The sequence below is a fragment of the Argiope bruennichi genome, chromosome X1 (assembly GCF_947563725.1).
Source record: "Argiope bruennichi chromosome X1, qqArgBrue1.1, whole genome shotgun sequence".
Classification (NCBI taxonomy): domain Eukaryota; kingdom Metazoa; phylum Arthropoda; class Arachnida; order Araneae; family Araneidae; genus Argiope; species Argiope bruennichi.
This window is the reverse complement of record NC_079162.1, coordinates 134,710,706-134,729,952: the sequence shown is the minus strand read 5'-3', so window position 1 is coordinate 134,729,952 and position 19,247 is coordinate 134,710,706. Positions and strand designations below refer to the sequence as shown.

General features: G+C 29.0%; 1 protein-coding gene across 3 annotated transcripts in view; it reads right to left on the bottom strand.

Moving 5' to 3' along the window:
• Positions 1-19,247, bottom strand: part of LOC129958648 (transient-receptor-potential-like protein) — a 311,546-nt gene that overhangs the window by 101,471 nt on the left and 190,828 nt on the right. For all 3 annotated transcript variants that reach the window (XM_056071253.1, XM_056071255.1, XM_056071254.1), the window contains one exon: positions 11,941-12,074. In XM_056071253.1, coding sequence (XP_055927228.1) covers positions 11,941-12,074 — 134 coding nt within the window. The remainder of the gene's footprint in view (positions 1-11,940; positions 12,075-19,247) is intronic.

Here is a 19,247-nt window from a genome sequence, read left to right as displayed (position 1 = left end):
ATTCTTTATTCAAAACAGAGCTTTGTTTCGCTCTCATAAGTCATTTGGAATCCTTTCTTTTCCCTCCATCATTCATTAAATATGCATATTCTTTAATATCTGGTGATATCCATGTTTTTATATATTTATCTTCTCCTCTGTCCAATCACCTAACAAAAAAACTATTTCTACTTTATTAGTTCCATCATCGAAATAAACAACGCTATCTACATCTGAATAAAGTGCTTTATCATCTAATTTATCCATTATTTTATACAATCTTATGCTAGTAGAACTAATTGTAATTGTAACTATATAGCAGTTTGTATTAATATTGTCTTTAACATATTCATCTTTCACTTAAGAATTCATTTTTATATAATCATCATTCATGAATATCATATTCAAATGTTTAATATTATCGTTTAATATAATTCGATAAACGTATTCTAATTCTTTTACACATTCCGTTCATGCGTAATTTCCTTTGACCATACTGACCTCATAGGGAATTTAAATAGATTTTAGCTATATTTAGCTTTTAATAGCTAATATCTATTTAGCTATTAAATAGATATTAGCTATTTAAATAGATTTTAGCTCTCATTCTAGGATTTCTCTGGATTTTCCCGAATTTTATATCTAATTTCTCCTTTACATAATATCTATACTTTTCTCCAGTTTTGAAAGTTTCAGGTCATTTATCATATGTTTCTAATTTTATTTTCAAAATTTTTTTAACATAACCTCTAAATAATGTATCAGATCTCTTATTAAAATTCTTATTCGTAAATATTCACTTTATATCCTTTTCAACTAATATACTTTATTCAACTGATAAATATCCAAATGATATCCTTTTTTGAATGGCTAATTCCACTTGAGTGGTATGCCAAGTTAATATAAAACTTCTTTCATCATTTGTATGACTACATTCTTTATTCCTTATTTCGGAACATTTCGTCTTTTCTCTAGGGTTTAAAGGTGTTTTTTTTTTCCTTTCTTTTTTCATGTATATTTTTAATGTCTTTATCATTGTTAAAATCACTCATATCACTCTTATTTAAATCAACTCATATCCTTTGTTTTATATCTTTTAATTTATATCTTTTTCAATATAAAAATTTCATATATATTTGATGATGCGTATTTATTGTTGGCTTTCTGTTACTTTTAGGATACTCATGCCAATAGCAGCCTCAAAATTGATATATTGTATTTTCAAAATTCCATCCATTTTATAAGTTTTATATCCTATTTTTAATTTTTTCAGATTTCCATTTGATGCGTGTTGTATGTTAATATTATGTTTTTTTTAGATCGATAATCTGACCAAGTAATTGATTTTTCACTGTATTCATCTTGTTGAAGAATCTATCATCTTTAGCAATTGTATTCCGTTTTCAGAAATTATTTCTATAAATGGCAATACACACACTTGCTAAAGTAACGTATGTAAAATGATCAATAACATATGTTTTTATAAATAATTTCCTCAGTTCTAAGCATCCTCTTAAAATAGTTACATCGATATAGCAGTATTTTTTTATTTCTTTTTGAAAATCAAAACCTTCCTGTTTCGCTGTCCATTTTTTTTTCTTTTTTCATAGTATCATAACCATTATAATATTTATCTATATATTTTTGATTTTTTTACTATTAAACAAATGATGAAATCATCCTTCAGCCAATTCTGTTTATACAAATTCTTTAGGAAAATCTCTTAAAGGAATTAATGTAAAATTGATAGAATCGATGAATCCTTTGTTACGATCAGATTCTTTCATGTATATGAGTTTATTTCCTTGGTATATTTTAAATACTTTATTTTTGAAACAATGTTTAGCTAAAAACTGGAAATCAAAGATCTTTCCTTAATGAGCTAATATAGTGTAGCCAAAATGTTCTTTATCAAATAGCCATTTACAGAATTCGTTTTCATTTCTTCAAATGGTATTATTACCTTGAAAATCGTGTTCGGTTACCTCATTGACTTCATGATTACCCGTTTCTTATATAGTTTCAAGATCAAAAAAGAAATATATTCAGACAATTTTCATTGATTGCATCACTCACTATTTCGATCAAGTTTTCTGATTTTGCAAGTTTACATAATTTACATAGTTTCACTTTGCTTGCAAGATCCATATTCTTTGGAAATTCTTCTTTTAAAACAGCTTTTCTTGTTTACATATAGTATACTTGATCTTTATCTAACCAATTACTACAATGTTCACACATTTTCTCACCACATTTATGATCCTTAGGTTTTCTTTTCATTCTGTCTAAAACTCTTTTACCTTTTAAACATTTCCATACTGTTTCACAGACAGTCTCACATTTAAAGGACCAAAAACAGTCAATACAGAAGGCTCCTTCACTTTCAGAATCATTCTCTTCCTCAAAACAACTATAACATTTTAACGGACATTATGTTCAATTCTTCTTTTATAACTCACATGACAATAATCAAATAGTTCTTTTTTCCTAAAAAACCTGTAATGTTGTAATGACATCAAAGTGATTTCTATTCTTGTAGATGTATATGGATGTCGGTTAATAACTACAATGGGTGTTCAAATGAAAAGATACGAAACGTCGTAACAACGTAACCATTAACATATTTGCCTATGCCGCTATGGGAGAATGTAGCGAGACATCTGCGGATGCGATTGGAGTCACCGACGTAGATCGAAGCATGCGCGGGCACCCGCATTCGCAGGAGAGAGCAGTGGCTCTTATAAAGAGCACCGTCCAATTGACGCTACTTGTTGAATTCCTCGAGTACAGAAGGACCATTAACTCCGATGTGTATTGTAAGACATTCCGAAGACTACACAGGTCTATCAAGAACAAATGACTGGGGCTACTCACGGAGGGTGTGGTTCTGCTCCATGATAATGCGCGTCCACACGTCTCCAAGGTCACACACGCGGAACTGGCCAGGTTCAAGTGGGAGCAGCTCGACCATCCCCCCTAGAGCTCGGACATGTCGCCCTGCGATTTTCATGTGTTTAATTCCCTGAAAAAATATCTGAAAGGGAAGCGTTTCAACTCGGGCGGCGAACTCAAGGACGCTCTGAAGGACTGGGTCTCGTCACGACCACAGGAAATCTGGAAACAAGGAATCCTTCGACTCATTAATCAATGGGATCATTGTTCTTAATAAAGTCCTCATTTATACCCATACTGTCGTTTCGTACCTTTTCATTTGAACACCCCTTGTATTACTATATACCTTTTAATTAAAATTTTCTCTACAAAATATATTAATTTGAATATCTAAAAAATAAATTCAAACTGTTTAATATGTTTCAAGTTACAAACTTCGAAACGAATGTTACACATTTCACGTAGTTTGATATTTAATATTTTTTGTTGTAATCTTCCTTTTTTTAATATATTCAATATCATTTTTATTTAAACGATTATAGCCTATTTTTTACATAGAAGTTTAGGATTATTATTATTAATATTTTAATCTAATTATATTAGGCTAATTATATATTATTAATATTTTAATCAGACAAATACTTATTTTTTTGCTATGTCATTTTCATCTTTAGGCGCTTTGTTAAGAGTTTCTCCGTAGGGTCACATGGAAACCAAATCTACAGTATCTATTTTCCTTATACTCAATTTTATCTGTCAAAACATCGAAATAGATTTCATATGTTTTTTTGGTAGATATCATTTTTGGATGAAAAGGCTTATCCATTTGAGGGCTTTTTGTAATGACATCTACTTTACTATCAATTCTTGCAATTGTTTTTCTAAATAAATCAATTAAAATATTATGATATTCTTCAGGTCTTAATATTTTAGTTTCAATAAATTTATGAAATTTTCTATAAGTTTTAAATTTTTTGACAAATTTATTGTACAGTTCTACAATTTCATAATCTGGATTAAATAATTCTTCAAGATTTGTTTCTATTTCCACTTTCGTATTTTTTTTTTTATTTCTTTTCTTTTGACTAATTTTTTTATCTTAAAATTGTAAACCAAATTCATCATATCTTTTCTTCACTTTAGATCCATTTTTAGACTCATTAATAAATTCTTTTAATAATCTTTTAAAAACGGGTGTAAATAATTTTTCTAAATTTACTTAATTAATTTTTTTTTCTTTTGGTTTAAAATTGTTACTACTTTTATCAAAACGTAATTCATAAGAATCAAGTTTCTTCTTAGTTTTTGAATAATTTTTTAAATATTTATTCAAATAATAAGATACGCTCAAGTCTAATAAGTCTACTAATACGAGCTTATATTCACCTGTTGCTCTTACACATTTAGTTAATAATTAAACTAAATTATTTATCTTTCTTCTTGTTTTAGTTCTAAAAATTTCAAAGCTGATCTAAGCTCATTTAAAGATTTTACTTTCCGAAGCTCTCCATTTATTTTGTATATATATATATATATTTAAAAAAAGCCTTTCCCTTTTTTTTTTTTCTTCTTTTTTTTTTGAAGCGAGCGTGACACTTTTTTTTACTCTATTTGTATATTTGTTTCTTAAGTGTCTTTTTTATGTCCATAAGTATAATATCACCTTCACAAACATTCCTTGTATATTTGATAACAGATTCACAAGGTTTGCATTCATTTCGTGGTTTCCAATTCGCATATTCTGAAAGTCTTCATTTATATAAACTGATCGCATTTAAGCCGAATGTTCCTCAAGTCGATTTCTCCATATCTTTCCTGGATACTAGAAATAACGTATATTAGGTCTTATATCAACACAAGCATTGAAATAATTTAAGAACTTTTCCCATTGCAATTTGTATTTTAAAGGAATATTATTGATTGCAACATTATTAGGAATAGAGTAATATTTACGTATTTTAATAACCTAATTATAATGCATATACTTTTCATTATTGTAAAAATCAGTGAGATGATAAAACATGTACTGTACCTTTAAGTATGAAAATCTTCCATTTTTAAAGATAAATTGTACTTTTCTTTAAAATATTTTAATCTATTCGCCATTCTTTGATTAAAAATATTTTTGATTATAAATTCCTCAGATTCTTCTGAAGTTTTACTGCTGAAAAAAGAAGTAGACAAATATGAAGTACACTCAGTTGCGAATCGTTCTGTTTCGTCAGTATTCAACATTTATAGAAATGGAAAAAAAAAAAAGGTCAAACCAAATTTTTGCAAAAATTATTCTTTTTGGCAGACCCATTTGAGCCCACTTTTGGAACTCCATTTTGGGGTGTTTTAGAGTTTTTTTTTTTCCCTGATACCAGTTTTTATTCTTGTATCACCAGTATCTCTTGACGTTCTATTGTAGAGTTGAGAATTGATTTTATGTTCTTGAATCTTGTGTGGGTTTCGAACCTCGGTTTGATGTCTGCTAATCGTGTAGTCATGTGACCGGTCTACCCCAAGGTAGCGACTTTTTTTATAAATATATACTTTCACAGATGAACTAATTAATAAAAAATTGAACTTTCATCTAGTTTTAGACTCACGAAATCACTAAATAATGATAAATCGATTAAATATTAGATGATAAGTAAGAATTTACAAATCAATGAAATACGCCTATAGCTGTAACTTAAAAAAAAAACAACGGCCTGATTTGTGCTGTCATCTAGTGTTCATTAAAGTAAATAACAATTATCGAGATAATACTTCTAAATATTCTTTAGAGGATGAAAATAATATAATTTAATTATTTTTAACTAATTAAATAAAACTATTTATAAATAATTAAATCAACTATTGAGAATTAATTAACTCATTAATTAATAATTAAACTGATTGATTAAATTTATTAATAAAATTGATAAATTAAATAATATTATATTTGTATTGAATATATCCCAAAGCATTGAATAAAATGATTTACTATTAATTATAAGAAAATGGTAGTTTCTCTGAAAGATGTTTTCTGTGAGCAAATCAAAGAAAATTACTATTATGGCTTATTTGGAGAATTTAAGCTCCTTATAGATAAAAATATAGGATATTTTGAAGCAAGTAAGATATACAAAGAAGGTGGTAAGAGATTTAAAATATTGCGTTAAAAATGAAGAATTTAAATCTTTATTAGGATTATGAAGGAAAAAGTGATGGCTCATTTGGATCCAACTAAAGGGAATAAGGATGAAATTATTAAAGAAATTATTTTAAGTACGTACGTTAAAAAATAATTAATTCTACGCATTGTTCCTTGGATTTCAAATTATTTTTATGATAAAGTTTATTACATAGTATCAAATTTTTACATGAATGAATTTCATAAATAGCATAAAAATTATAATGATAAATAGGATAAAAAAATAAATAAAAATATAACGGTAACCTTTCGGCTTAAAAAGGAAATGGAAGAGACAAAAATATTGAATTAGAAAGGGAAAAATAATCAATTTAAATGAGTAGCAGAAGGCATAACCCCAAAGACAATCCTAAAAAATGAAGTCCATTTACTCTGGTTAAGAAAAATAAGAATGAAACTAAATACCCTTATTATGAGAAATCAAAGGAGGAATTGCCATAATAATTTGGAAATAAGATTTAAGGAAAAGTATTCCAATTTAGAGATTGTATATGAAATGAAATATGAACCAAACTGTATCTATATATTTAACCGAATCGGAGAGGAATTAGAGCACATAGATCTATATTTTAACAAATTTAAATGATTATACCAAAGAACAGTTTATAAATAATATTACAGAAACAGACAAATCTAATTTTTTGGATGAAGATTTTTTGTATTTTAGCCGAAAGGCTATCATCTTTCATTATTATTTTATTATTACCTTTTAATAAAGTATAAATTATATGCTTTTACCGAATAAATTCATGGTGGAGTGATCACCTCCCTGGAATTTAACTAATGATTTTCTTAAAAAGTACGTTTCATTTCCATTTCATTCAAATTTTTGATTCGATAAGAGATTGGATCTGTTATGAATATTTCTGAAATGATGAAAATTTCTTCAGTAAATGTAAGTTTAGAATTTCTCAGGAATGCTGTTTTATATTCAGATATTCTAACAATATCATCTTTGTTAAAGTGTGCTAGAAGTTTACTGAAATTACAGTTTTTCTTTGCATAAATTATGATAAACTAATGATTGATTTTCTTCTATATATGCTTGAATAGGAGTCATTTTTATGGATAAAAAGTATTATATCTAACTCATTTATTCAATACATGAATCTTTTTCTCTTATTATGATATTAATATTTTCTCATGTTTTTAGTAATGTTACGACTAAAACGTCCAACGACTGAACATTTATTTTCTTCATTATCGGTTGTAAACCAGCGTGTATTATTATAATTAAATAACGTTTGTGCATTTTTATGAATAAATTCACTTTCTTTATCAGTTTGAAGTTTTTCTGAAATTCGATCCTTAAAAATCTTTTTAAATGCTTCAGTGACTTGTTTTCTTTTAATCGGTATAACTCAAGCCTATTTACTAAATACACTCATGTCCAAAATTAAGGTCACAAAAATGTTTTTCAAAATAATTCTAAATGGCTACCAGTAAAATTTAAACAAATTATATTTTATATATTGTGAAGGACTGGCAACACGATATTAACCTTTGTTGTGGGAAAAAATGTTGTTTAGCATTAGTTTTTGAGGAACTACTGAAATTAGACCGTTTAGGCATCTGGGAGTTTTGACTGCAATTTTGTGAATATTGAATTAAAACAAAAAATTTAACATGTTTCCAGTGAGAATGAGTTCTCATAATCGTTTAGACGATTCATTGAGCTGGAGAGCCGTTGGCAGGCTTGAAGCTGGACAGTCTCAAGCGGAGTTGGCTCGAAGATTACAAGTGGTCCTAAAAGTGGTATCCAGGTTGTGAAATCAATTCCAAACAAGTGGTACTATAACCAGGAAGGCCGGCCAAGGCCATCACAGAACAAAGACGCCTGCACAGGATCGCTATTTGGCATTACGCGCACGAGGGCATAGGCTGACAACGACTCCTCAACTTGCTCTTGACCTTGCTACTGCGTCTGGAATAAGAATTTCCAGACAAACAGTATACAGACGTCTAGCAGAGAGGGCCCTTTATTCCCGGCGACCAGTTGAGTGCGCTCCTTTGACTGCATCCAACAGAAAAACCCGGTTCTTGTGGTGCCTAACACAGCAGTCTTGGGTACAGCAAGAATGGGGGCGTGTTCTTTTCAGTGATGAGTCTAGATTTACCACACAGAGTGACACTCGCCGAATCTTCATCTGGAGAGAGAGAAGAGCTCGCTATCATCCCTCCTACGTAAAAGAAATCTACAGATTTGATGGCAGAGGAATCCTTGTCTGGGGTGGCATAATGTTGGGCAGTCATACGCCACTGCGCGTCTTCAATGCGGGTACTGTCAATATACATCTCTATACAGATGAGATCCTTGAAGCCTATGTGAGGTTGTTCCGGGGTGACTTTGGCCAAGACTTCATATTTATGGACGATTACGCGCATCCACACAGAGCCCAGATCGTTGATGATTTTCCTAAGGAAGATGATATTCGACGTATGGACTGACTCTCGAGGTCTCCAGATCACAATCCTGCTGAACATGTTTGGGATGGTCTCAGAATAGTCATTGCACAGCGTAACTCCCCTCCTAATACCCTACAAGAGTTAAAAGTCGCGCTTTTGGAAGAATGGGCTTTGTTGCCCCAAGCATTTATTGACACCCTCATAAACAGTATGAAAGCTCGTTGTGAAGTCTGCATAGCAGTGCACGGTGGTCACACTCCATATTACACAGGCTTTTCCCGAAATATATGCTTTATTTCTGATTCATAATGTAACACTTTTTGATATAACCAGTTTTTAATTCCCAATTAAAATATTTTCCATGTTGTTATGTGTCTATGTTCTTTCTTCTATTGTAGTGTACCTCTGTGCCAAATTTCGTGGCAACACAGTAAATAGTTTTTCATTTTTCTCAGATTTTATGTTTGTGACCGTAATTTTGGACATGAGTGTATATTCATAACTGTTAATAAATATTTAATACCTTTATTATATTTACTAAATGGTTTGTTAAATAATAAATCGGCGCTCCACTTGTCATCCATATGTGAATAATATACTTTTAAATTCACGAACTACAGGTTTATGTCTTGTATAATTATCTTGAGAGCGTAAACATCTTTCGACTGGAATCAGATCTTCTTTTATACCACAAAATCCTGTGCCTGGAACCATTGTATGAACCATCTTACTCGCTACGCCATTACAAAATCTCTACCATTTGCTGATGCATCCGAAGTCGCAAAATTTATGGTGGAAGAAATCATTTTGAAGCAGGGAACACCGAGCTAATATTTGAATTTAACAGAGTCTGCAATGCTATTCATCGAATAACAACAGCATACCACCCTCAAACAAATGGTCTGACTGAATGATTAAGTAAAACTTTAGCAGACATGCTCTCTATGTATCTTGTCATTCGTAACATTCACATAAAATGCAGCCCGAAACGAAACAACCGGACTCACACCTTTTTATCTATTGCACGGCCGCGAAACTGAAACAACTTTGGATACTATATTTCGTTACAATTCTAATAGAACAGCACAGGGTTATCTTCAGTGTCTAATAAACTAAAAGAAGGAACAAGGCAGTTAACTCCTTTACGAGCTCTGAAAGCTCAACAAAAGATCGTCGAATTTATGATACTAAATATCGCTAAATAAAGTATATGCCAGCAGATTTGGTATAGATTTTTACACCAGTCCGTAAAATAAGATTATCAGAAAAGTTCATCGAAAAATATTTCGGAACCTATCAAATATTATGTCAACTTTCCGATGTTACTAATGAGGTTCAAGGCTTTGAACCTCATCGAAAAGACGAAAATACAAAAACGATGTTTTTGTAATGCGAATGAAGTAGTGTTACGATCCAGATTTACAGTAAGATGCTTTGAAAGATGGTTCAATGACCACTCAAGGGTTCACTTCCTCTAAGAAAAAGCAGGTTTTATAACACATTTCAGAAGGAAATTTGCTGTATAACAGCAAAACGCTGTCCTTTTAAAAGAGGAGCAATGTCACATTTTAAGTAAATCTGTACCTACTGCTGTGGCTCAGCGGATGCGTCTTTCGCTGCGCATTGTCATATTGATGGTTCAAGCCTGAGGGCAGATTTTTGGCTTTTGTGTTATTTACTTTTAGTTTCCAAAATATGCAAATTTATGTATGTAAAATCATTATGTATTCAAACTAACGAAACTTGAATATTTAATTCTTAAGTTGTTATAAGGTTTATTATTAACGCTATCAAGCTGATGGTTGTTCAGTCATCCGAATGCTTACTTACTCATAGTATCTAGTGACTAAAGATTTATTCCTTCTAAAATTTGACTGTGCATAATTCTACCTGATAAAATTTAGAGGAAAAATGCTTTAGTTATAAATGAAGGAATTTATTTTGTGAAGAGTATTCCTTCAAAACATCTTCCAAATCCACAAGAAAAAAACGATACTGTTCCTAAATAATATGTTGATGAAAAAATTTCATAATCTCTTAACGAAAGACCATGATGAGCTCTGTGCTCCATCTTTATTTAAAAATAATGTTGATTTTTTTTAACAACTGCAATTTTGATTTTAGAAATAAAAGACTTATTCATTTCGTCAATCCTATAGGATGAAAAGATGTTGCTACTAAAAAATATGTTTATAGCTTTTCCCCCTACTATTCAAGAAAAATATTATACTTATAAAGCTAAAAGAGATAAATCTGTTTTTTTTAGTCGAATTTTATTTAATAATTTCCAATTAGTAAATTTCTGAAATAACACTAACTAATGATGCGTATATGAAAAAATGCAATATTTTTTTGAAAATGTTGAATAATTATGATCCTCATTTGATTATAAAACTCAATAAGGAAACAATTCTTGAAAACACTATGACAACCACCAAATATCAGATAAATATTTTTGAATCCAGAGAATGTGGTGATCTTCCTCTGTGTATGCATGCGTTCATCCTACACCAACTGAAATAAAACCTTGTCTTTATATTGAAAAAGTTATGTAAGCATTTGCTTTAAAAAGCCCATTTTATTTTCTAAATAAATGGGCAACGTCAACTGGAACGAAGTTTCGAAAACTCCTTGCCCAATTGAAGGCGAATAGAAATTTAAGCGACAAAGCGGATTGGTATTTATAGATACCAGAAATTATCAGAAAATTTCATTTTCGAATTTAAAGATAAAGCCAACTGGCAGAACATTTCTGTTAATCAAAGAATTATCAGAAAAATAACTGAAAATGAAAAAAAAAATACTAGATAGGGATATCATTGCTAAATATGAAAGATTATTTGAAACATTCATATAAATGCATGAACATAAAGTCATTTGGGATGCTATTTCGAAATATCAGAAATGAAGTGATCGATTTATTTTAAACAATATTGAATTTGACAATAGTTTCTAAGAATAAAAATATGAGTGAAAATGCAATAGGGAAACTTGATAAATCAGCTGAATGGAATGAAATTTTTAAATATCAAAATAATCTACTTTCTGAATTTGTAATTAAATATTTAGAAAAAATAATTGATTGAAGGTGTATGCGGTTTCTATATGTTTTGACTTAAAAAAATTTATTTTTTAAAACGAAAATATGAAAAAAAAAACCCATAAATCTTCTCCGTTGATTTTTATATGTTTTGGTTTCAAAAATGATATGAAATGAATTATTTTATATTATTTTTCATTTTATATGCCAGAAATTTTAGTTTTCTATAAGGTTACTTTTATACTATTACTATATATGTGATAGATAATTTTCGAAATGATATTGATCTGAAATAGTGTGCACTGCACGAGCACGGCAATTTCAAAATACATTCACTCTTTCAGCTCATTTGTTCACCTAAAAGAAGCATCACTCTACAAAAGATCCATCAGAAAAATTAGCATTCAACATTCATTGAAGAGAATGTTTGAGAGCTTACCTATTACCCAAAAGAAGATGAGCCACTCGACGAAAGAAAGCGGCGGCCCACGGACATTCTGGCGAGATCTTTCGCTTCCTTCGGTTCTTGTAGATGCAAGAACTAACAGAAGAAGGAAGAATCCAAAAGAGGCACTGGAAAAAAAATATCCCTTTTACTACTAGGGATGGAAAAAACATTTGGATATATGAAAGCAAAAAAAAAAAGTGAAATCTTTGATGAAGAAATGTTAAAAGATTAAGTACAGAAAACTTCTTTTTCTCACTGAAAGCAGAGAAATTCTTTCTTGTTAAGCTTGAACTTTTAACAGTTGAAATTTCTAAGGCCTTATGGTAACTAAAAATTCATCAAACTATCTATGTTTTGTATTAGCTCATATGATGGCTTGAAACATTCGAAGTATAATTGTGAAAATCTAGAGCTGTATCTGTATTTTTTTTATTAAATAATGTTTCATTTAAAGTTTTGTGTCATAACAAGAAAGTAAACAATGCTTTAAACAACTTTCCAGGTTCACTGCTAAAAGAAAAAGATGAATATAAAATTTCAAGACATCATTTTTATTGAAATTTATTAACATACTTATTTAATCAAATATGTGGATGGAATTCTTTAATTTTGAATGAATCATATGAAATAACTTTCTTTATTGGAATGAAAGTTTTAAATTTGAATTTTACTCGCGTTTTTCTAGTATGAAATCTAAAGTTTTTGAAAAAGAATTTTATGTAGCAGTAATTTTAAACTTCACGTTATTCCATCCCGGTAGACATCATCTATGTACAAGAAAGAATGGATGAGGTACGTTAATCCACAGCGCGACACAAGAGCGATAAAGAGAAAAGAGCTAACAAAATATTTTCCCCAGTGGTTTTATACTATGAGATTTTGATAGGAATTCTTTTTACACGTATCTACATATTTAGGTAAGGGGATAATAGGTTATTTAAAAAGAATATACGTAGCTTGACAGTTTTTTGTCCCTTCACTCGGAGCGTATGAAAGTGCAGATTTAAGCTGGTGGTGCATTAATTAAATAAAAAGGTGGAATGGGATCAGGAAATAAGAGAACGTTTTAGAATTAAGTTAATATGGGTAAATTAAGATAAAGATTAGGAAATTAACTAAGATTTGATTTAGGTTTATAGGTATCATTATATATCATAAATGTGAAGAGTAGGGGAAATTTTGATCGTTTATTTCTTTTTTTAAGGGTAAGTAACAATTCGTAAAAATTAATTCTTGAACTAAACTAAACTACAAATTGTACTTAATACGAGATAATTCTTAGTTCCATAGATCCAGAAAAAATTTTAAACGTAAAAGTACTCAGTAACAAGCATTCAAGAAATGTCATATAAAAAGTTTTTTTTAATTTCATAATAAAATATATTTTAATTATAAAATGATGAAAACACTATATGACATACTCAAAAGCTATCGTTTCGAAAGGTAATGACTTCCATATATTGCTATGAATAGTGGCAAATTTGAATTAATCATCTGCAGCTGATATGAATTGATTAATTTTAGATCTAAATCTCCTATTGAAGTTCAGACCTAAAGCATTTAATATGGAGAATAATTAGAAATATTACAAGGGAGAGTTTGCTCTTATTTCCCCTACCCTCTAACCTTTACTGTTAATCCTCGATGCTTCAGTCGAATGGAAGATCTTTATGGAAACTTAATTCGGTGGAACACTAAATGGGATTCATCCTAGTGATTTCCAAAGAGGGAACTGCCACGAAATGATATTCGGTCAACATATGCTTATGACGAATTCAATCAATACGATGCAAACCGCAACACAAAAAAGGTTTGGTTTAGATTGCGGTGATCCGTAGCATTGTGCAGGAAAAAAGTCTCAGTGCCTGATAATGCTACTGTGACGTATTTACGGGTTCCACCACAAGCATTAGTTATTCCGAGAATGGTTGAGGAGAGATTTCGAAATCTGGTACTGCGGAATTTGGTGTTTTGTTGTTTTGCAGGAAACAAGTGTTGATATTAATTGAATGCGTTATTGAATAAAGAAAAAATCGTGAGTTCTTTTAAGTATGAATCATTCATTTGATTCTTGTGATGAGAAGTGTATAATTTTATCATTGCGGTATAACAAGAATAATATGAATTCTTCATAAAATAGAAAGTTTTTAAACTATATAATATTGCATTTTTGAAAGATTGTAGTTTATTTTAATTATCATTTTTATAAGAGTGGGATTTTATAATTTTCAAATCTCTATTTGCGACAAATAAACTAAAATAATAAAACAGAAGCAATGTTTTCACACAAACATTTTTAACAAAAATTCAAGGAATAGTATAGCGATATTAGTCATTGTTTGAGATTATTTAGTGACAGACCTTGTAATTTTTAGCTATGTAAAAAATTCTACTTTCCATTATTTCTTCACCATACCGACAATAGGACATTTGTTTCCCGATAACAGATATTACTTGCACCAGGCTTATAGATCTTCGATAGAGTTGGGCCATGAACATTCGATCGACTTATTTCTAAGTTTTCCATTGCAGTTATTGAAAATTTGGATCGGTTCAATGTGGAAATTCAAAAAAAGTACAAATCCTTCATGAAACATGTCATTATAATTAAGACATTTTTCATTCTTTGAGTTCCTAATTTTATTTTACTAGTCACTCTTATCGTGTGAAATGTAATAAATTTCAAAATATCATTCATTTAAAGATAGATGTGTTCAAATATGTAAAAGTGTGCATTTTACAAAACACAACGTATTCGTATATTTATTGTAATTCTAGTGCTTAATGTTTTCTCGCCATCTTTAGAATTAATATGCCACAGTAAAGCAATCTAAACCAAGAGAAAGTGAAAACAAAAACAAAAACATTACTGATAAAAGCAAGTGTCTCTCTGAGCGTGCGTATTTGTTTCCTGGTATTATTCTACTGGAGAAATGGAGAATTTAGAAATACAAAATGAGGACCAAATATGGATAGATGAAATGTACAACTTGAAGTGATTTGTTTGTTGAAATTTTATAATTAAAAGCTATGAGAATTTTCCTTTTTTTTTTTTTTTTAATAATTTTCGAAAGTATTATTAACAAACATTTATCCTTTTAATGAAACCACTGAAATTTGTAAAGCACAGTTACACCTAATTTTAGCATTTTTTAATTATTCTTTTTATAATCTATGACAGTGCTTTTCATTGTTGTAAAAAACAAACTCATTTCATTATTTCGTAGACTCGTTTAATCACTTTTTTTTAAGGTTAAAACTATAGTTAACGAATTTTGCATTCTTCGCTCAATGTATTCCGAAGTATATATTGTCTCGGCAGTGTAATTGAATGCTATTATTTCTATTGATGAGTAAAAATATTTCCTATCAGCTTCAGATTGATACTTTTTATAATATAATAGTATATATACACTATATTTTGTTTTGCTTTATGCACATGTTTTTTTTTTTTTTTAATTTCGAAGCTATCGGTTTTTTTTCTCCTTTTTTTTTTCTTTCAAACTTCATAACTTAGAAATAAAGGGGGGGGGGAAACGCTTTATTTTTATCAAGATATTCAGAAATTCTGATGTTTAGTTCTTTTGTAAAGATTTATATAATATTTGTCTTCATTGTATTTTAGAAATTCAGTTTCATTTTAAAGTAGTTTCGTTTTATTTTTAAAAGTAACGTATCAGTTTTTCATTCAATGAATAAGATCATGTTAATGTTATAGACGTTTTTTTTTATTTACTTTTAAACTGAGTTCTATGTCTATATTTAATTGAAAACAATTATTAAAATACTTTTGCTCTGAAAGTATACTAAAATAATGGTAAATCATTTATGCATTTATTTCAACTCTCATTAAACTGATTTTTCCCAATCTTATGAAGTGATACAGAGAAAATTTGAAATTTCATTGGGAATTCTCTGTAAAATTAAATATCCTGTGGGAACAAACTAGTCACGAAAGTTGGTTGGCAGTTGAATAGATGAAAAAAACCCAAGTTATTTGTAAATATATCAGATCGAAGTATTGGAATAATGTGAAAAGATTTGAATGATTCCTTCTTTTATTTCGATTGAAACCGATATTAGAAATGGATGAAGTCAAATGATATTATTTACTTTCCTCAGGCCCTTCAGTTGCATGTTGAATTCAAAGGTAGAGAAAGAAAAATGACCCCATCAAACAATAGTTAAAGGAGAAGGAATTTAGGTTCCAAATTGAGTTTCAGTCCCATTACTCGACTTTTATCTGCAAACTCTTAGAAACCCACTTTGAGCAAATATAATTTAACACATGAATAAATTTTCATAAAAAAGAAGCATATGAATATGATTATAAAAGATAAAATAAAACAAAAGAATGCAATAAAATTCCACTTTTAATGCATTCAAACTAGTGATAAGTATTAACATTCCATGAAAGAGCAAACTAGTAATTATCATTTTCATCCATTTCCATAATGATAATGATTCCCCCATCAGTAGTGCTTTATATTTTCTATCCAAATATCGTTTTAAATAATAAGACAGATAGATTTTAAACTAAGCTGCTTTAATATCACTACTTGAATATTATTATCATATTGATTTTAAGATATCAAATATTCTTGGATTAAATTTATGTTTATTTTTAGTGTAATATTTTGGAGATGGTGCAGTTATTTGTTGCATTTAACCGGAAAATTTTTTAATACAGTACATCGTTTACAAATAAACGTAATATCCCAAATGTGTTTGTAACGATATTAAATTACTATTATGAATGCATAGGTCTTCTCATCGTAACTTTTGATATGTACATGGTGGTATATACTATTGACTATAAAATCAGTCTCCAAATTCTATCTTCGATCAACCTATAAAAAATGTAGTGTTAACATTCTCTTTTAGAAATTTAAAATTTTTATTATTTTATATGTCTTAATCATATTTGCTTAAGGGTTTGTCTTCATATTCATTTTCATATTAGCTTCAACTTTTCAAATGGCAATACTTATTTTTTTCTTTTGCCAATTTCTCGCGTTGAGATTTCCCTTCCCTGATATAAATTGCATTATATAAATGAATATTACATAATGCATATATATGTAGCGACAGGTAATGAAATATTATAACAACAGAGAAAATTTGTTTGCTGTCATTTCATTTTTTGCCCATGACGAATTTTTTTAATATATTTTACGGCAATGCAGATATTAGTTTCAAGGAATGCATGATTAGCAGCATATGAGTGCCAAACAAGAAGCTGTCGATATTTTCAAATTTTTGAATGCATTGTTTTAGGAGCAATACAGAAAAGTACTCGTATGAATGAGCTGAAATTGTACATGTCCCCATAAAATGCTTAAGAATGTTGTTATTTAAAAATTTTTACACTCTAATTTCGTAATTTTTTTACATTCATTGAAAATTACTTTTTCATAATAAATATGTGTGCAAAATGTGTAAAATACATTATATTTTCAGAACAAAAAGTGTCAATGATTTTAGTATAAATTTTCAAGATATGAATAAAAGTTCGAAATTTAATTTTAAAATTAGAAAGTCAAAATTTTGTTTGCTCATAATTTAGAAACGAAAAGCCTAAATTAATTTAAATTAAAACTTGGCTTTCGGGAATAACTTTTGATGTAGTTTAAAAATATGATGAGACAAATGGATGTCGGAATTGGGAATTTTGAAATTTGCTTTTATTTCAGTATATAGGCGGCCATTCACAAAATTTTTAATTGAAAAATCTTTAAGAGTACACTAAATCCTCTCAGATGACACCTTTTTTATGATTGTACGATGAACGTTGCCAGAATAAAGATGGGTGGCTCCTTTTTTTCCCGCGACTGTACATTTGTACAATAATACAATGTGTATGGTATACAATGTATGTGATATACAATATATGTAATACATTTCGCGTCAACTAATTCCAATATTCGAAAATGAAATAAATAATATATTCCAAAAAGAAATTAAGTGTAATATCTTCAAGTGATGAAAGGCGGTGGGTATTTTGGATTTCGACGAGTAGTGTGAATTACGTGCATTTGAGAAATTTCTCCATGTTTAAAATGCAAAATTAAATGTTTCCATGTATAATTTAATTATTTATTTTATTTGGAAAGCACTTTCTAAGTATTTTTTAAATATTCGACAGATTTTCTAAGTGAGACCTATTTTTATGGGCCCTCCCCTTCACCGAATAATTTTTTTTTAATATGCTTTAAAAATTATTTGTTTTTATTTATTTAGGACGTTTTGGAAAATTTTTTGTGCTTTTTCTTTTATGCGGTCCCTATCTACCTGACAAAAACAGATTTGATTGTACTTGATTTTCACAAATATCTAGTTCAGTAATTGACTTGGTGTTCATAACTTTTAATCGGTTTGTTATACATTAAGCGTGCTAGTAAGTAAATGCAATAACAATTTAATCTTTTTTCTTTTATGTAATTCAGCCAAGGCAATTAAACAGTAGAAACATCTAGAATTAGGGTTTTTTTTCCCCATCAGGAACAATTTTTCCTTGTATATGTCACCAGAACAGAATCTGAAATCAATTGAATTTTTGATGAAACAATTTAAATTGTTAGAAATCATTTCTGAAATGTATTCACTTCTAGAATTTTTTTTTAGATCATCTAGTATTTTTAACCTTTGATGATCAAATTTTAAAGCAAAATACACTTCACCGATTTAGATCATTTTTTTTCTTGATTATATATTTGATATTAAAACATTTTGGATTATACTGAGAGTTTTTCTTGTACTTAAATCAGTAATATATTTTAATTGCACTAATTTTTAAATAGCAAACAAAAAAATTGTTATTGTTAAAAATAGTGCGGACGGGAATGAATTTTTTCTTCGTTTATTGATTTTCTCAAGGCCACAGACGGTTCCTCATTGTTTCCCAAAGTATTGCAATATTATTGTTACCAAATTTAATGGTAATAATAAGTAAATGACATTTATTGAATACAAATTCAGAAGTGATGTCTTTTAGCAATTAAACTTCTCCTACTTTCTGGATAAAATTTTTTCAATTATATTTTTGAAAGCATATTTTTTTTGGCCGAAATGAGTGTTATTTTATAAGTATAAATCAATTCTTCAAGGAACAAACAATTCTATAAAATTTGAGAACCCAAATTACGACCCTATTCATTTAAAAATGATATTAAATTTGAGAAATCATTAGCTTTACTACCATTCTAAAATTCTTAATAAGTTTTTTTTTTAATCAATCAATACTTTTATTTTGACATATGTTTCAGAACTAGTAGACTTATTTTTATAATGTTCTAGAT